We start from the raw sequence: 20,519 nt of genomic DNA, 5'->3' as shown, positions 1-20,519 counted from the left end.
CCTGAAAATTTTACCATAAAAATACCTGACAAACCCTGCAAGTTAAGCTCTGGTACAAGCCTTTGTTCTTCAACAAAACAATATGATTTGATAAGAAAGAAATAAAAACAACCCCAAAATGATGCAGCACAGAACTAAGTTTAGTTCAATGTACAGGCTCAATATAGCTCAGTGGCAAAGTGTTTGCCTAGCATGAATAAGGTCCTGGGTTCAATTCCCAGCCACTCTCACACATACAAAGATCCCAGAGTAGCTATTTCTCATAATACAACCAGAAGCAACTTCCACAACTAAGTGTTTTCATCTGCAAAATATACATTTTAGAGAATTCTTGTGGGGATATGAAAGTGAACAAAACACACAAAGTGACACTGTGGTAGTTTGAATGTAACTGGCCCCCCACAAGTTCATAGAGCATTATTAGGAGGTATGGCTTTGTTGGAGTAGGTATTGGAATAGGCCTTGTTGGAGGAAGTGTGTCACTGTGGAGGCGGGCTTTGAGGTCTCACATATGCTCAAGCCACACCCAGTATCTCAGTTCACTTCCTGTGCAAGATTTAGAATTCTCAGCTACCTCTCCAGCACCATGTCTGCCTGCTTGCCACCATGTCCCACCATGATGATAATGGACTGAACCTCTGAACTGTAAGCCACCTAATGAAATGTTTTCCTTCATAAGAGCTGCCGTGGTCTTGTTGTCTTTTCACAGCAAGAGAACACCTAAGACAGAAGTTAGTACCAGGGACTAGGGTATTGCTGTGATAGGCCTGACCATGTTTTTGTTTGGAGTAATATGGACTTTGGGAGTTTGGGTTAGGGAAGCAGTTGAATAATGTAAGTGTGGCTTAATGGGCCTTATTAGTAGGAATATGGAAGACAGAGGTGCTAAGAGTGATTTGAACTGTGGGGGCCTGGCTCAAGAGGTTTCAGAGAAGAATATTAATATGTGACCTAGAGATCATTCTTGTGATATTTTGGTGAAGAATGTGGCTGTTTTTTCCCTTGTCCAGAAAGTCTGATTGAGGCTAAAGTGAAGAGTTGGATTAATTCCGTTGGCTGAGGAAATCTCAAAACAGCCTAGAATAGACTTGGTTGTGTGGTTATTAGTGTTAACTCTAATGAAGATTTATAATGAAAAGGAGCAGCTGAGCAATGTAAAATACAAAACGTAAAAATTTCAGAAGAAGCCGGGCAGTGGTGGCGCACGCCTTTAATCCCAGCACTCGGGAGGCAGAGCCAGGCGGATCTCTGTGAGTTCGAGGCCAGCCTGGTCTACAGAGCGAGATCCAGGAAAGGCGCAAAGCTACACAGAGAAACCCTGTCTCGAAAAACCAAAAAAAAAAAAAAAAAAAAAAAAAAAATTTCAGAAGAAAAATAGCACCAGGAAGTAGAATGGAGCTAAGTCCTATGTTCAAGAAGATAAACAGATTAAGAAATGAAATAAAGGGAGAGGTGACCTTAGGGCAAGATCTCATTCAGTTAAGTTTCCAACTTGTGAAAAGGAATTAAAGAAAAGCTTAGAGCCAGGTGTAGTAGTGCACACCTTTATTCCAACATTCCAGAGGCAGAGGCAGGGGGATCTCTGAATTTGAGGCCAATCTACAGAGCAAATTCCAGAACTGCCAAGCTTAGGCAATGAAGGAAACCATGGAAAACAGAAAGCTGATGAAGATGTAATTGAACAAGGGACCATGTTCTAGCCCCAGAACGCAGGAGAACCTGGCAGGTTTGGCCACGTGGTTCTGGCTTTACAGTTAAGGGTAGAAGGAAGGCATTATGGAATCTCCTTCTGTGACTAAGGAAGCTGGTGATGCCAGGCATGTCAGGGGTGTCCCTGCATGGATGCCTAGAGAGGCCATTGCATGAAGCTATGAAGTTGAAGCCTGGATTGCCTTGGAGACACCAAAGTCATGAGATACCTGCTGAGGAGAGCTGCTAACACAGTGGACCCAGCCCAAGAGAAATAAGTGTGTTACCATCAACAAAACTGAACAGATTTGAGAACTGAAGAGCGTTTTGACATCAGACACAGAGATGCAGAGTTTGGAGTTTGTCCAGGTGGTTTTCAGTCTTGCTTTGGTTCAGTATTTCCTCTCTATGTTCCCTTTCCTGAGTTTTGGAATGATAATGTATATCCTGTGCCATTATGTGTTAGAATTATGTGATCTGCTTTTTTATTCTGATTCTACAGGGTATTACAGTTAAGAAAGTACAAGAATCTCAGAAGAGCTTTTTAATTTTGGACTTTAAAACATTGTTGAGACTGTGATGGACTATGCAGACTTTTGAAGTTGGACTAAATTCATTTTCAACAATGATATTGTTACAATCTTATGGGGGCCAGGGAGTGGAATATGGTAGTTTGAATGTAATTGGCCCTCATAAGCTCATAGGGGGTGGCATTATTAGGCAGTGTGGCTTTGTTGGAGTAGGTGTGGCCTTGTTGGAGGAAGCATGCCACTGTGGAGGCAGGCTTTGAGGTTTCATATATGCTCAAGTCACACTCAGTATCTCAGTTCACTTCTTGTTGCTTGCTTATCAAGATGTAGACCTCTCAGCTACCTCTCTAGCACCATGTCTGCCTGCACACTGCCATGTCCCACCATGATGATGATGGACTGAACCTCTGAGCTGTAAGCCATCCAATTAAATGTTTTCCTGTATAAGAGTTGCTGAGGTCATGGTGTCTCTTCACAGCAATAGAAACCCTAACTAAGACAGACACAGACATCATTTCTGGGACATAGTAGCAAGCACTTCACAAGTAAGAGCTGCTGAAGTTCAAGTCTTTCATTCCCACACACATTGGTAGGGGTTCAGGCTGAGGGGCTCACCTCAAGTATCAGCCTTTAAAATATGACACCCCTGTGACGCAGACCCACTCAACTAGTCACTCTTTTGGGGCAAAAGACAAAATACAATGAAATGGTATCTTGGATAACATAATACCAAAGAGAAAATGAAGAGAAACAAAAGTTCAGCCTTACCAAGGAAGCATGACTCAACTCCATGTCATGTTTCCAACTTTTCCAGAATGTTCTTTAATCCTGAGAAGTACAGAAGACTCACCTTTCTGGAAACTGAGGAAGGGGATGGAACAGAGGCCAAGAGATCTAAGTCCTTTTCTAGGGCGTTGCTGGTCTTACTGTTTGCAATTGAGCAAGCCACCGGGGCATCTGAAAGGAAGGACAGAATCAAACACAGAACAGCTACGAAGACGACACATCCTCTACGTGAGACCGGAAGCAGACACAGGGAGACCACAGGGTTCAGCCCAGCGAGCCTGGACAGGGTTTTCAAAAGAGGCCTTGCCCCACATTCCCATAAGTGCTCTGGAGTAGGCTACAGCCCACTGTCAGTCAGAGGGCAGCAGAAACTCAGAGCTGAAGGCTGTATCAGCGCCACAGCTGAGAAGCTGGCTTCCTCCTGCCTACTGGAAGGACAGGTGTGTAGGACTCTTTTTCAGAGAGAAATGAGGTGTGGAAATCAGAGCCATGGTAGTTAATGACCTGAGTCATCAGCAGAGACCTGACAGTACAAGGCCCGTGAGAATGTAGAACAGCTTTCTCTTTGAAAACGGCAAAATCAGCAAAGAGAAAACCGACTGTAAGGTAGCAGGCCATCTCAGAAAAGGGTCCGCAGGAATCGTGGCTAGCAGGAGAGTACAGGAAAGTGGCAGAAGGCTCAAAGGTGTCTTCAGTGACACTGCCAACATTTATTTAGGGCTTGCTATAAGCAGGAGAAGGGCCAGGAGCCTCAGAGGTAATCCTTCAGCAGCATCGGAAGTAGACACTGACCTGCCACACCACATGGCTATGAAAGTAGCATTCAAAGGTTAAGTAAACTATTCAAGATCCCAGACAGCAGTGGTCACACTTCGGGGACAAAGGTCGTATCTCAGCCATTACACTGAGCTGCTGCTCTGAAAAAGGCCTAGTGAACGCTTTCTTAGAGTAACTGCTCAGAACTCAAAAGAGAGCAACAGAGGACAGTCTTAGTCAAGCAGACACAAATGTAAGCCCTGATTCCCTGCCTTCCTACAGTGGCTGAGAATTCACCAAATCTGCAAGAACACAGGAGTTGAAAAGCCTAATTCTTACCAAGGCCCAACAAGTCCATGACAGGGGCTGCAGATTTTGGGGAGCTTTTCCGAGGTAGCTGTGCGTCTTCTTTTTTCTGTGGCTAAGGTGAGAAAACAGTGTAAGAAAGAGCAAGCAGTGGTTTTTACATACACCCATCGCTGGAAAGCCACAGGTATTCTTGTGGTGTGGCTGTTTGTCAAAGAAACACAACTCAGGAAGTGCCTGGAAGCATGAGTGCATGAACTGGACCTGACGTGACAAACAGCCCCGGGCAGCTTGTTTTAGCGTTTTGGAGACGCTTATCTTTCTGAAACCAGTCAGCCAGCCAGCAGGCACCAACAGAAACAGTTTTTGGTCCCAGGGGAAAAGAACCCTGAAGGGACGATACAGCAGATAAAGGCAAATCTGACAGGCTGAGTTCAACTCCCAGGACCCTCAGGGTGGAAGGTGAAGATGGGCTCTCACTAGTCTTCCTACTTCTACATACATGTTACAGCACATACACCCCACAAACAAACAAATAAATTGGGTTTTTGTTGTGTTTTGTTTTTGAGACAGGGTTTCTCTGTGTCGCCCCAGCTGTCCTGGAACTCACCATATAGACCAGGCTGGCTTTGAACTCATAGAGAGCCACCTGCCTCTGCTTCCCAGGTGCTAGGATTAAGTTTTATTTTTCAATTAAAGAAAAAGTCAGGAACCAAAAAATGTCTCATTTTGTTTAGAAAACCTTTTACTTTATGCTAACGGAGATCACTTTAAAAAGTCCCAATCTACTCTACCATAGTCACCGTGGACAGAGTCTACAGACCAGCTTCACCATGATGTCAACAACTTCTCCTTAGCAATAGTAAAAACAGGAGGAAAAAAAAAGAAAGAAAAGAAAAAAGGCTGGAGAGATGGCTCGGTGGTTAAGAGCACAGGCTGCTCTTGCAGAGGACCCAGGTTTAGTTTCCAGCACCCACATAGCAGCTCTAGTTCTGAAGGACACAATGCCTTCTTCTGGTCTCTGCAAGCATCAGGCATACATGTGGCATACACATATATACATGCAGGTAAACATTCACATATATAAGATAAAAACAAATGATCCTTTAAAAAATAAAAAATAGAACAGGAGGTGGTGGTGCACACCTTTGATCCCAGCACTTAGGAGGCAGACATAGGTGGATCTCTGTGAGTTCAAGGCTAGTCTGGTCTACAGAGTTAGTTCTAGGACAGCCAAGGGTACACAAAGAAACCCTGTCTCAAAAAACCCTAAATAAATAAATAGAATTTATTGGCCATCTTTTCTCTTAAGACTATACGCTCCCAGAAGATCTGCTACACAGCCAGTGTCCTACGGGAAAGAAGTGGGTGTGACCTCACTTCTGGACTGCTTCATACTGCAGCAGGGGAAGGAGGTAAGAGCTTTAACAAAGTCTAACACAGAGGAAACATCTGCTTAGAAGGCATCGCGTTGCCATCCCACATTGGCAGGAACATGTGCCTTGCTCAGAAGGGAAAGCTGCAGTTCCCAAGCTTCCATCTAGCCTCCTCTCACAGAGAAGAGCTATAAGCTAGACGCAGTGCAGCACACCACTAATCTCAGCACATGGGAAGCAGGTCTACAGAGTGAGTTCCAGGGCTACATAGTGGGACCTTCTCTCAAAAAGTGGAGGAGGAGGAAGGATAAAGGGAGAAGGAGATGGGGGTGGGGGAAGGGAAGGGGGTAGGGGTGCTAGAGAGAACGAGAGAGAAGCTACAGAGCACGTCAGACAGTATTAGGCAACAGGCAAGCTCTGCTCCACATGTGGGCCCTTAGTCCCAGTGCAACTGTGCAATATGGTTGCAAACCCACTCACAGCCATGAAGTCTCCCACCTACCTCCTCCTCCGTATATGTGAACATGAGACCACGCACATGGTGAGAGGTTCCCACTTACCATTTTCACCTTCTCAAAAACAACAGGTTCCATCTTTTTCTCTGGGGCGGGCTCACTCCCTCGCTTCCACTTGTCGTCCTTCTCTTTCTAAAGTGATTTAACAGGACAGGGATGTCTTAGCGTCAGCACAATTAGTGTTTCAGGAGCTACAGCCCAAAGCAAGCAGGACGCCAGAGGTCCCTAACATTCTGAAGCAGCAATTCAACCGACTGGGTGTGGCTCTGCGCACTGACCTTCTCGTTAGTCTCCACACTGAAGGGGCACACTGCATATTTTAAGCAGTTACTCTTCTCAGTGTGATCCATTCATCACCCTTGAAATTTATAATACAGGCTATCTACGGAGGTTTAAAAGTTGCCATCCATTTATGCCCTTTTAGGATCTCTTATGTGTTCTAAATGACTATACTAAGCCAAAGGAATATAAAAAAATAAATATTAAAGACAGGCATGGTAGTAAATGCCTATAATCCCATCATTTGGAAGGCTGCGGCAGGAGGATTTTGAGTTTGAGACCAGTCTAGACTATACAACAAAGACCCTCAAAACAACAACAATCCCAAAACAAAAATATCTTTTCATGGGGGGCTGGAGAGATGGCTCAGAGGTTAAGAGCACTGGCTGCTCTTTCAGAGGTCCTGAGTTCAATTTCCAGCAACCACATGGTGGTTCGTGACCATCTATAATGTGTTCCAGTGCCTCTTCTGGCGGGCAGTACAGGTACACATGCAGGCAGAACACTGTATAATAGCTAGCTAGACAGCTAGAATCTTTAAAACAAAAATATCCTTTCAGTGTTTGCTGCTCTTTTGAACTCTGGTCCTCTGTAAAAGCATCAAGTGCTCTTAACCACTGGGCCATGTCTCCAGCCTTTTCACCTCTATTTTTAAAAATCAGGAAACGAGACTAGAGGCTGGGCATAGTGACACAACTTGCCTGTGCTTAAGAAGTTCACGGGCAGCCGGGCGGTGGTGGCGCACGCCTTTAATCCCAGCACTCGGGAGGCAGAGCCAGGCGGATCTCTGTGAGTTCAAGGCCAGCCTGGTCTCCAAAGCGAGTTCCAGGAAAGGCGCAAAACTACACAGAGAAACCCTGTCTCGAAAAAACCAAAAAAAAAAAAAAAAAAAAAGAAGTTCACGGGCAGCCTTGGCTACATATCAAGTTTGAGGCCAGCCTGAGTTAGGAGACCTTGTCTTAAAAAAACAAAGGGAGGGAGGGTGGGAGGGAGGGAGGGAGGCAGGACCAGGCACAGAAGCTGACACCTGTAATCCTAGCAGTTACGAGATTGGGGCAGGAAGTTCACCCAGAGTTTGAGGCCACCCTGGGCTACAGTGAGACCTTGCCTCAAACAAAACAAAGCAAAGCCTTGTTTCACGATTAACAATTAGAGAAACAAAACTTTATAAAGCCTATTGGTCACATTTTAACATCAAATAAACATCTCAATGAAAAACACAATCATAAAATAACTTTTAGAATAGATGCACATGGGGGCTAACGGGAGGCCTCAGTGGAGCACTTGCTGCTCTTGTAGAGGACCTAGGTTCTGTTCCCAGTACCCACAACGGGCAGCTCACAGCCACCTGTAACTCTAGTTCCAGGGGATCCAATGCCCTCTTCTGATCTCCATAGATACCTGTATGTACATGGTGCACACATATATAAGCATACAAGCAGGCATACTCATATACACATAAATAAATGAATAAAAATGTGAAGGACACAGGCACATATAAAGTGTTCAGTCTTGCTAGTGACCAAAGGCCTCAATTTAAAATGCATTTACAGAGAAGATACAGTAATAACCTAGTGCTTGTAGGAATGAAATAAAACGCCAGTTCTTATACAATGCTAAGAAAACAGCACAAAATGCTTTAACTTCTAGAAAGCATGTTTGCAAAGACAGAAGTACTGGATTCGACTTTCATAAAATCATAACCTACAATTAATCTTAAGGAACAATAATTGGGGCACGTGGCGTACACCTTTAATCCCAGCACTGGGGAGACAGAAGTAGTCAGATCTCTGAGGCAGTCAGATCTCCCCAGTACTGGGGAGGCAGAGGCAGTCAGATCATCTGAGCAGTCCAGTTTGGTCTAGAGAGAAAATTTCAGGGCAGCCAGAGCTACACAGAAAAATGATGTCTCAGAAAGAAAAAAGAAAAGAAAAGAAAAGAGGGAGGGAGGAAGGAAGGAGGAGGGAAGGAAGGAGGGATCAATCTAGCAGGGCTTGGTGGTGTAGGCCTGAGATCCCAACACTCGGATGCTGAGGCAGAGGATCGCCAATTCAAGGACAACCTGGGCTACAGAGTCAGTTCCAGGCCAGTCTGGGCCATAGCAAGATCCTATCTCAATAAATAGGAATCTAAAACATGCAAAAAGTTGTGTGTACCAAGTTGTCCATTCCAGAAATGCTAACAAAAACCTAAATGACAACAGTCTTGTGACTGAGGGGAAGAAATAGACTCATCTGCTCACCAGGAGACGCACAATTACCATAGTAATAATAATAAAGGTCATGCATGGATGATCTATTAGGTGGGATACAAGGAGACATTTTTTTTTCCCCCGGAGCTGAGGACCGAACCCAGGGCCTTGGGCTTGCTAGGCAAGCGCTCTACCACTGAGCTAAATCCCCAACCCCACAAGGAGACATTCTTTATAACTAGATTTTGGTTATGCCTCTGAAGAAGGAACACACCCAGCAGAGTCATTAGGGGGGAGACAGTGGGAGTAGGCATGAGATCCTCCTCTTAATTTTCATATTTCCTGTAAAATAATTTTATCATCACAATACTTTCTTTTTGTGTAGAGTGGCACTGGGATTCAGAAACACTATTCCTTTCTGTCTCTGGTTTTGGAAATAAGAGTCTAATGTAGTCCAGGCTGCTTTTAAACTCACTATAGCTGAGTTTGACCTTAAACTCCTGATCCTTCTGCATGTACATCCAAAGTGCTAGGATCACAGATCGGCACCATTATGCTCAGCAGAACACTATTTACATACTGAAGTTGAAAACGGTTTGTCTATTTTTAAAATGGACCTTTGAAGGGAGTAGTGTACACGCCTTTAATCCCAGCTCTAAAGAGGCAGAGGCACGTGGATCTCTATGAGATTGAGGTTAGCCTAGTCTAGGTAGTAAATTCAGGCTAGCCAGGGCTATCTAGTGAGACCCTGTCTCAACTACAACAACAAAACCAAACAAAACCCAAACAAACAAAAACAAAAAGCAGACATTTGAACTCAGGCTGTCGCTCAGCAGAACATGTACCTAATGTGCACATGACTGTGGTTAGACCCTTAGCACCACACACTAACAAACTGATCTCTTTAACCAAGTCAGTTGCTTTTTGTTTAAAATTAAATGTTTTCACTTAGCAAATGTTTTTTGTTTTGTTTTTATTGTTATTTTATTTTCCTTTTTTAGAGACTGACTATATAGTTTGTGTTGGTGTACACCTTGTGACAATCCTCCTGCGTCTGTCTCTAGGGCTGGTATTATAGGTATGTGCCATCATCCTGGCTGCTGAAAATATTCTTTTTCTTTATGGTGCTAGAGACTGAAGTAACTATTGATTCTTGGTATAACAAGAATATGAAAACCTCTAAGCATAGTACATAGAAAAACTGAAAGCTTCAGTTAAAAGGAAGTGTTTCCTTCCCAAACGGAAACACTGTTTTGTGGGGGCAGTGCGGCAGCAATGTATGACGAGCACTAAGTGTCTTCCTGCCACAGCCCTACCTGCCCCCATCTTCTGGATCACTCTACAGACTCTCTCGTTTAGTTTACACTTCAACACAGTGAACACAGCTTTTACTTTCTATAAATAAAGGAAAATGTATGTGCTTGGGTTTAAACTCTTTTTGAAAAGATTTATTTTATTTTAAAATTATGTGTGTGTGGAGAGAGGTATGTTGTGCACACAAGTGCAAAGCACCCACAGAAGCCAAAAGCAGGTGCTGGATGCCATGGAACTGGAGTTACAGACAATTGTGAGCTGTCTGGAGTGGACTAGAACTGAGCTCTCATCCTCTGCTACAGAGCACATGTTACTGACTGCTGAGCTCTCTCTAGCCCTGTGAAATTCTTTTGGATGGTGCTCTCTGGGGTGTAGCTGGACAAGCGGTTAATTCTTTCTTGGAACAGTTATTCTAACTGACAAGCCTTATTTTTCCAGATGACTGTGAGGAGTCCTTTGCATTAGATTGGGAAGAAATTCCTCTTTCCTTACTGCCTGCACTACCTTGCATTTACCTGCCTGTGAGACTCACCAGGTAAGGCCCTTCCCATACACTGCCAAACATCCTCCCACAGCTGATTCCAATGAGCCTAACTTAACTATCTGGGAAAGCTTTTACATGAGATGGCTTAGGGAGCCCCATGCAAACACGATTTCACTGGCTAGCTATCATGTCATCCACTAGAATGAACAACTAAAGACTGGAAAATGGAGCTCAGTGGTAGAGTGCTTGTCTGGCATACACAAGGCCTGGATTCAATCCCCAGCAATGCAAACAAGAAAGAGAGCAGTTGAATAAAAACTAGAAGACAGACAGATGATGGGTGAATGTGACCTGTGCTAGGACTACAGAATTTCATACTCCCTATAATTCTATGGCTAGGAAAAAAATATCAATTATTCTAAAGAATCTTGCCAAAAGTTGACTGAGGATCTAGTGTCATCTTTACTGCTTCTTAGTCATCATTAACGGGCATTCTTATCTAGAAACTATGTTGCATTCCCTCCTGTGAGCTGTAATTGTGCCAGTTATACACATGGCAACTGGTACCCATCCATCTCCCTTTGAAACTCTTCTTGGGAAAAAGGAAGTGTCCCATTGGCAATTAGTTCAATGACACAGGCCATCATCACATCACAGTGGAAGAATATGCTGCTCAGACTGAAGGAAACACTAATGATTTAACTAGGATTGCTTCTTTTGGCTTCATTGATGTGCATATGTGCATGTTATTAATATATACATATAAATACAATATCATTCTACTTGACCTACTACCCTTAACATGACCATCTATAAAAAATAATCTGGGACCAGCCAGACGCTCAGTGGGTAAGGGCCTTGCTAACGATCTTTCTGAGTATACTATCTGGGACCCATACGGTAGAGGGAGAGAAGTGACTCCGGTAAGCTGTCCTCTGACTTCCACATTTGCAAACCTTGTTTGGTTTTCGAGACAGGGTTTCTCTGTGTAGTTTTGGTGCCTGTCCTGGATCTCGCTCTGTAGACCAGGCTGGCCTCGAACTCACAGAGATCCACCTGGCTCTGCCTCCTGAGTGCTGGGATTAAAGGCATGTGCCCAGCTAAATAAACAGTTTTTTAAGGAAGGAATTTGGAGTCAGACATAGAGGAGATCTATAATCTCAGGACTTAGAAGGTAGAGGCAGGAGTTTGCGGCCAGGCTAAGCTGCATAGTGAGACCCTGTCCCAAAAATTCAAAGAGAGAGGGAGGGAGGAAGGGAGGGAGGGAAGAATTTGGAACTGGGAACCAGTAGCACTTCTCAGTGTAGATCAAGGCAGAGAATCCACAGGTAATTGTCCTACCTGCCCACAAGTTAATCTCTAAGCATGGTCCACATCATGGCCTTGACTCAGCACCTGGCTTTCTCCCACTTTTACAATTATTTATTTGTTTATTTATTGTAGCCTTAGCTTGTTCATTTGTGACAGGGTATGACTATGTAGCCCTGGCTGGCCTGGAATCACCATGTAAACCAGGCTGTTCTCAAATTCGCAAAGACTGCCTGACTCAGCTGGGATTAAAAGTGTACACTGCCGTGACAGGCTACTTTCACATTTATGAACTGACCATTTGGGACCATTTTGCTGTTTCACTGGTATTTCGTTTATTAAGTGAAAGTCTTTCAAATTCTTTCCTGGCCTGATTAAAAAGTAAACCACTAGTAGAAACCAAATGAAAGAGTTACGACCAACCCTAAGGGCGTTGATGTCCAGACTTCGGTCCATATATTTCTTCTTCTCATATTTATCTCGAATAAATCCTTCAACAGCTCTACAAATGCTTATTAAGGACTGATCAAAAGAGTGTCTCCAACAGTGGGGATGTGAGAGAGCAATTGCCCCATGGCAACACTCTTCCTTTCCCCTGCCTGGTTCCCCACAGGACTCCCGGCTCCTTATATGCAGCTTCCTTCCCTGACCAGACCCTGAAGCCCCTCCTTCAAGTGACTCCCCTTAGACTGCTGGCAAGAGCGAGGGAACCAACCTTCACTGAAGGTAGCCAAGGATGCGGGGAAGGCAGTCAGGGATCAACAGACTTCAAAGGCACCTAAAAGCCTCCCCCAAACAAGCTTAGGCCCTGCTGCCAGATTCCGAGGATGGGTCTCTTTCACCTAACAGGCTCCACCAGCACCCACCAAAGTCAAACCCAGAGAGGTAGTCTGCAAAGGACCCCTTGAGAAACACCACCTTCAGACGGGCTTGCTCTGTGTCTGTCAGCCCTGCTGAGGGAATGGAGGAAGAACAATATTGATAAGCTGGGCAAAAACAGTCAATACTTTCTACAAGCTATTTTAAAAAAGCTTTAAAAATGAGTGCCAGTTTTGTGACTGCCAAGGTTCAACAGAGCACAGTAAACCATTCTTTTCATCAAACAATAGTTTCAGAGATTCAGAAACTACTGGAGCTGTCACTCTGTGGAAGAATTCACAGTGAAATCACTGCAGCTCTAATTACCGAGCTTTCCCTACGTGACACTACATGACATCCCATCAGCACACAAGCGCCTTTTCTGTCTCACTTGAAGGAGAAGGAAAAGCCAAAGTCTTTGACTAATCCACACAGAGATCCCCAGTCCTGTCACAGTCCTTGAAGGTTGCCTGGCTCTCCCCAAACATCAAAACTGCATTCAGCTATCGCTCCAGAAAAGATACGGGTCTATCTGAGGCCGCCGGAAGGTCTCAGGAAGGTAGGCTTCGTAGAGTCGGTTTGCCTTTCCATTCCCCATCTCTTGCATGCACTGCAGTGGAAGAGAAGGAAGAGCAGGTCAGCCCAGAGAGTGCATCGCCTCACCCAGTTCTCCCGCCGCCGCCGTGCAGAGCAAGAGCTAACTTCAGAAGGTGGCAAGTGGCAGATCCAGGACTGAAACTCGTGGGGTCTGGTTTCCCGACACGTGGTTGCTTTAATTGTTTTCTGTTTTCTTTCTGTGTATGGGTATTTTTCTAGCACCACGTGTGTGTCTGGGTAGGCCAGAAGAGGGCATCTGATCCCTGGAACTGGAGTAACAGACAGTTGTGAGTCCTCTGGAAGAGCGGCCAGTGCTCTTAGTCTCTCAGCCTCTCAACAGTTTTTATTGCTGTTTTTAACTGAAAGATGTGTCTAATAAGGGACAAATAATTCTGTAAAAATTCATCTGAAAACCCACACTATATAGCTACCCATCAAATTTCTACAGGGCCCTCACTAATGGGTGCTATAATTCTAAGTTAATCCAGGTTTCTTTTGGCAGTGCTAAGAATTGAACTCAGGGCCTTGTACATGGTAGGTAAATAGTCTACCATTAAGCTACATCCTCGGCCCTTCTAAACTTCTTTTTAGCTAACGTATTTATTTCTATTATCAGTAAATGTATATTTCCCATTAAGCATTTAAATAGACCCCTGTGCTGTGTTTTAACTATCAACTTGGTACAATCTAGAATGTCCTGGGAAAACAGTCTCAATTGAGGAATTATCTAGTTCTGATTGGCCTACAGGCATGTCCATGGAAGACTGTCTTGATTGTTATTGATGTAGGAAGACCCAGCCTACTTTGGGCAGCACCATTCTCTAGGCAGAAGTTCCTGAACAGTATGAGAGAGGCAAAAGCTAGATGAAAGGCAGCATGCATTTGTGTCTTTCTGCTCTGACTGCTGGTGGGGAGTGACCAGCTGCTCAAGTTCCTGCCTTGACATACCCAAACAGTGGCTTGGAACCTAAAGTTATACATACACTAAAGAAACCCCTTCTTTGCTCCTTTATGCTGTTTTTGGTCAAGGTGTTTTATCACAGCAACAGAAATGAAACTAGAAAAAAAATGTCACTTACCATTTAGACCTACAATGGCCTAGAAATACAATCTGAGATCATTTCTAAAGCCTCTTCAGACACAAAGAAAACAAAATCTCTGATTTCTACCATTAACTTTTAGCAAGTGGTTTTCTTTGGATCCTCCTCCCTTAATGCCCCTGCCCAAGAAGAAAAAAAAATGATTTCAATAAAGTGTTTCAATCTAGGAAGAAAATAAAGAACAACGAAGCTACACCAAGGAGCAGGTCTCAGGCCATCTGGCAGCATTCATTCATGTGTCACCGCCAGGCCACCAAGCTAACAGCATGCAGAATTTATGCATGCATTTTAGCAATATAAGCACAGCTCAGAGTATCTGCCTAGTATGTGTGAGGAGGCCCTGGCCCAATCTGTAGACCAAGGAAGAAAAAATGAGTAGTCTACAGTTTGGAAGGTTGTGGGTTCTGTTCTTAGAGCTGGGGTCAAACCCAGCAAACTTCCTTCAGGCTAGGCAAACACTCCCTCACTGAGCTCTACCCTCGGCCTGGAAGGTGTGTTTGTTCCTTTGTTTAAATGACTGCCTACATCTCAAACTACAAATGCTGTATCTGTTAATGCAGAAGTTCTAGAGGATCACAGACATCTTCAAAGAGTAATCATTTTATTATTAATCATTGTGACTACAATGACACACCTGTAATCTCATGGTAAGGCTCGGGAGATTGAGGTAAGTGCAGAAAGAGTGAGAGGCCAGCCTGTCTCAAAACAATAACAAAAATAACAATTTGCTGGGTATGGTGGCATATGCTTTTAATTCCAGCACCCAGTGGGTGGAGACAAGGAGATCTCTGTGAGTTCCAGGCCAGCCAGGGTTACACTGAGACCCTGTCCCAAATAAATATAAATAAAATAAAAATTAGAATTTGACAAATGTGTTTGACAACTAAATTTCCTTCACCTTCACAACCAGTTGAGAGTTCACCTGGAACTATTCCTACTTGGGGATAAGAGAAGCTGGCCATTCACTGTGCTCATACCTGAATCTGTTCTTGAGTCCACTGGTCGAGGTTCACCGATTTCACCCTGGATATATGTACCCCCAGATTCCTGTGGATCCCAGCACACCGAATGCAGATAAACACACCGATGTTCCAGGAGGCCCATCGCGGCCCTGTGAAGATCAAGACGAGACAATCAAGTACAAATTATGAGACTGTCCCAGGCCATCTGTGCTATTTAGATTATCAAGCAACATTTCTGCTAAAACCAAATGAAAGAGATTTTACTGCAATTACCTTTATATTGAGTTTATTCATTCCTATGGACCAACGTTTGAGTTTCAGCTTAAACAGTTCCCAGGATGTCACAGAGCTGTGTAGGGTCACCACTCTAACTCCAGAAGAGTTTGATCACTCAAACCCCAAACCCACTAGCAGGCACTCTGCACCCCCCCTCCCCAGCCACCCTTAGCCCCCAGTTCCTGACAATCACAGATCTATTTTCTGACTATGACTTGCCAACTCCAGACATCTAATCTACATGGAATTACGCAATGTGCAGACGCAGGACAGGTTTTCAGTGTCTGAGGAGTGCTAAAATGCACGGTACTGTACTTTGCTACTTGTGTGAAGAACACTCTAGACAGAGTAGTGGAAAGCCAAAGCCCATTCTCTCTAGCTTGTACTTGATACTGTGAAGGTGGGGGGCTTGGATTCAGCTTCCTCCTAGGAAAAAGGATACACACATTGCAGGCCAGCAGGCTCATTCTGAAACTGAAGGCGCTGTAACCCTCTCTGCTCCTCTGGCCTATGAAATATGCATCCACAGTAACCTAACAGGATCCTCTCCCCTGGGCTTGATGTCCCTACTTTACCCAACTACAGAATTATCTAGATTCAGAATTGCCAAATAATGTAATTACTTGAATGCTTATTGGTACAAAAGAGAAACCTCAGATGCGAATTTAATAAGCTGTTTCAGAATCCCCCATCCCCTGACAGTTCTCTTCACCCTAATAATATCTCTGGAAAATCCCCAAACTCCTTCTCATAATTTTATGTGGAAAACCTACTTACTTCTATAAGACAACTGCCAAGGAATAACTGAAAAAATCTGACATAGCTCCTTCTCCATCATTCTCAGAAACTGATGGCATAACTTAAACACAGCGTCAAAACTAGAGGCTGTGATAAAGCGTTGAAGGGACACCAATGGAATATGACTCCCGTTCTCCGGAATACAGACAGTTGTCCAGCCTGTGCATTTTCACAGCAGATTTAATGAACAAATTCTAGAATCCCGTGGGAACTCTTAGAAACCCGAATCCATAATTATTACCAGAAAGATACAATTTTGATTCAGGTAAAGTTCATTATGGCAAAATACAGAAGCACAGGAGGCGCACATCCTCCTAATCACCACCAGGGGGTGCTCTCTGCTTGAAAGGTTATTGCTAGTCTCTTGACAGGCTCAGGTTAATCTTCTAAAAGATGGTCAGTCTCTCCAGGTCCCTAGCCGATTGCACAGTCTTCCATACACTAACAGACACACAAAGACTCGTATACTTGTATCTGGTAGTGGGGTGTCATAAGATGCAAAATGAACGAGGTTTCTCACAGTGCCAAATTCCTGTTTTTATGAACAGTTTTCACAACTCCCATATGATCTTTAAAATTTGTAATCGGACCAATTATCAATATTTTGTGTTTCTTTGGCATTTTTCCTTTGTTCTAAAGTCTCAAAATCAATTTAGTTAAGATGGGGCAGGCGAGACAGGTCAGCAGGTGAAGACGCTTGCCACCGAGGTTGGCGACTGGAATAACCTCGGGTTCTATACAGTGGAAGGAGAATGCACCCCCACAAGTTGCCCTCTGGTCTCCACACACATGCAGTGGCACCCTGCACACACACACACACACACACACACACACACACACACACACACACACTAAATAAGTAAATGTAATAACAATTTTTGGAAAGACGTTAGCTGTGGAATATGAGGCTATCTGCTTCCTGGGTCTAAGTTGAGAGCAGGCAGTTTCCAGTCATTTAAGACACTGGCACCACTGTGGGATTTCTGCAGACACTCCTGGATTGAAAGTATTTCGATTGCAAAGGCCTCAGAACAGAAACACAGGCAACTACCTTTTAATAAGCAACCAGATGACAGCCTTCTCTTCCTCTCCCACCCCCGCAGCCCTCCCGCTGGCATTCCTCCTCCATTTCCAGTGAAATAGTGACACTTCTCACTTCTACCTCACTCAGTCTCTTTCTCCCTCACCCAGCCTCTCCAAAGCTGAGTCTGAACCAATGACCTCACACAACTACGGCCCTACAACCTGAGTTCTCTTTTATTTCTCAGCAACTAAACTTACTGGTCACCAACTGCAAAATCCATAAAGGACTGTGAAATCGGGGAAGAGACAAAGGTTACTTACGGTCTAGGAGCAGAGCTCAGTGGTAAAGCACTTGCCTGGTATGCTAGACTTTGGGTTCAAGCCTCAACACCCTCCCCACAACTTATATGGCTGAAAATGTGAGTAAATGCTATAGTTATTAAAGTATAATTTGTGAACCCAGAAAAAACCTAGGTTTGAATGCAACTCCATCAGTGATTACATATATGACCTTCAGAGACTTATACTTCCCAGGCCTTAGTTTCCCATCTATGAGATGTGTGTAACATCTACCCCCAATTGCCCAGAACACAGAGGAACAATAAATAACAACTGCACACAAGAGCACAGCACAGAATGAGGGTTCGAGAGCACATCCCCATTCATCTCCACTGAAGAGCCAGTCCATGAATTCACGTGTGTACCCCAACGCTGTACAACACTACAGAATGCTAGGGGGTTTATGCTGTTTTCTCTTTTGAGACAAGATTCCACCATGTAGCCCTAGTTGGCCTCAAACTTACAGCAATCCTTCCTCCTCTGCTTCTGCAGCATCAGGATTATAGGCATGTACAACCACACCTGGCTTCCCCCACCCCCTTTATTTTTGAATAAAACTTACTGTGTTTTATGATATACACTAAATTATAAAATACATAAAAATAGTTACTACAGTAAAATGGACTCAGTTTCAGTGTTCCAAGAAACATGAAAATGTAAACAACCTCAGTTCCAACAAAATAGTCTAAAATATATCACCCTAGCCCCCCACTGGCTACAATCCTTGTCCTTATGCCAACACATGCCCCCACTCATACACAAAGGTCCAAGCTGCCTGCTTGCGTGGTGGGTGCTCAGATTCCATGGTATTTGACACTACTACTGCGAGGCCAGCCTACTTCTGTCCGGCATCCCTACAATTGCTCACTACGCATTGGTCACGGCAAGCAGAAAATACAAAAACATCATCCTGAAATTAAGCATGGAAAGAGGTGACGCAAAGTAATGCTCTCAACAGTTTTGAAAGCAAAAGAAGTAACAAGTGATATAAACAGACAGTAATCGTGAGCATAAGAACACGGTCACAGCTACTGAGCAAATTCACAGGAGCTAAAGAACACCTCAGGGTGGACTAGACAATACTCAAAATGGACATGGAGTCACTCTGTAACAAAAAACACACGTAGATCTGGTTGATCACCTAGTTTGGAAAACTCTGGACTTATACTAACCGCAGGCATTCTGATACTCTGGGCTGGTGTCTCCATATGTGAAGCATGCAAGCAATGCCCAGCTTATAGTCCACTCTGGACAGCATCTGCATACTGAAAACTGCTGCAGTCTTCCTGCAGCTTGCCTCGCATGCCCACCAGTGCAGCAGTGTTAACAAGTGAGAGAGCAGCAAGAATCTCATCACCTTCTACCTAAGCCCTGTTCAGTGTTCCCAGAAACTTCCAGAATCTATCAATTTCTTTTTTAAAAAGATTATTTATTTTCATTTTATGTGTATGAGTGTTTTGCCTACATGTATTTAAGTATATTATATGTGTGCCTGGTGCCTTTGAAGGCCAGAGAGGGTGCCCTATTATTCCCTGGAACTGGTGTTATAGATGGTTGTGACCTACCACGTGGGTGCTGGGAACTAAACCCGAGTCCTCTGCAGAAGCAGTAAGAGCTCTTAACCCCTAAGACATTTCTCTAGTCCCTCCATTTTTTTAAAGACAGATGTCTTTGTCACCCAAAACAGTTTTAAACTCACTGTGTAGTTTAGGATCCCAGGTCCACAACCACACCTGGTGTCATGTGGCACTACGCATCACAGCCAGGCTTTGGGACTGCTAGGCAAGCAGTCCACAGCTCCCGCTCTGGCCCAGAATCCCCATTTCCACCTAGTCCATCTCGTCTCTCCCCGGCAGGCAGTCCTTCTCTCAGTATTTCTTACTGATTACTTAGGTCCTAGGTCTGGGATACAAAGGAAATGCTCTCTTTCTTTTGCAGTCCTGGGCATTGAACCTCGCACCTCAGACAGGTTAGACAAGTGCCCTACCTCTAAGCTACACCACCAGACCAATAACAAATTGGGCCTCAGACTCCTAGCAGAAGAATAAGCTCTCTAAAATACAAGTCTATACTGATAAGACTTCTGATCTTCCATGGCTTTTTGTATAGACGTAAAGTAACCTGGTGTGAATTTCATGTGCAGATGGGCACACACACACACACACACACACACACACACACACACACACACACAGAGACAGAGAGAGAATGAAAAATAATTTTTTTGTTTTGTTTTTGTTTTTCGAGACAGGGTTTCTCTGTGTAGTTTTGGTGCCTATCCTTGATCTCACTCTGTAGACCAGGCTGGCCTCAAACAGAGATCTGCCTGCTTCTGCCTCCTGAGTGCTGGGATTGAAGACATGTGCCACTGCTATCCATCGTTATACTGACTTTTAAAATTAAGCATTAAAACAGCATACATGAACCCATTCTAATATTGCTTAAAGATTAATCTATATGGCTATCCAGGAAAGGTGTCTAAAGTACATACTAAATACTAAAAGTTATTTCTGGGAAATGGGATTAGAAATTCTTTTTTTTCCATTTATTTGGCCTATCTTTTTTTCTGCCTTGCTCAGTGAGGGACATAGTAGTTGCCAACATGCTGAGTATTCACAGGAGGGAGTTGAGCTAGCTGATGAGGCATCAAAGGTAGAACTTCACCTGTGCGTAGATAGTAGCTGATGCTCTGGGAAGAACTTTCTAACAATCAAGGTGAAAACAAATGCACCCAGAAACCAGGAGCAGAGGCTAGATCATCAGCTCTTGGGAATGAGCCTATGTGGCAAAATCAGTGAGCAGGTGAGCAAAGAGACTTCCCATCCCTTCTGTTGCTACAGTTCCTGCGGATGGCTCGCAGGGGATTTTTTTTCTGTGATGAGCCTCCTGTGAGCATGCGAGGCCAGCACTCCACCACTGGGCTATCTTCCCAGCACTGTAGGCACTGGTTTTTAGGTTCTTTCCTATGTTTCATCACTATGACACTGTCTGAGAGTAACCGCGCAGGGAAGAAGGACTTATTTGGGCTCACA

At 44.1% G+C, this 20,519-nt stretch overlaps 1 protein-coding gene across 1 annotated transcript in view; it reads right to left on the bottom strand.

The window, feature by feature from the left end:
- The window catches only part of Smap2 (small ArfGAP2), a 51,532-nt gene that overhangs the window by 5,767 nt on the left and 25,246 nt on the right, over positions 1–20,519 (bottom strand). The window contains exons 2-7 of the mRNA XM_052716083.1: positions 15,067–15,200; positions 12,917–13,002; positions 11,958–12,036; positions 6,004–6,090; positions 4,101–4,182; positions 3,070–3,176 (exon numbers count right to left, since the gene is read on the bottom strand). Of these exons, the coding sequence (XP_052572043.1) occupies positions 3,070–3,176; positions 4,101–4,182; positions 6,004–6,090; positions 11,958–12,036; positions 12,917–13,002; positions 15,067–15,200 (575 nt within the window). The remainder of the gene's footprint in view (positions 1–3,069; positions 3,177–4,100; positions 4,183–6,003; positions 6,091–11,957; positions 12,037–12,916; positions 13,003–15,066; positions 15,201–20,519) is intronic.

The sequence above is a fragment of the Peromyscus californicus genome, unplaced genomic scaffold, assembly GCF_007827085.1.
Source record: "Peromyscus californicus insignis strain IS unplaced genomic scaffold, ASM782708v3 Scaffold_5__1_contigs__length_169319896, whole genome shotgun sequence".
Classification (NCBI taxonomy): domain Eukaryota; kingdom Metazoa; phylum Chordata; class Mammalia; order Rodentia; family Cricetidae; genus Peromyscus; species Peromyscus californicus.
Note: the sequence above shows the minus strand (reverse complement) of the source record. Positions and strands in the feature narration are given on the sequence as shown.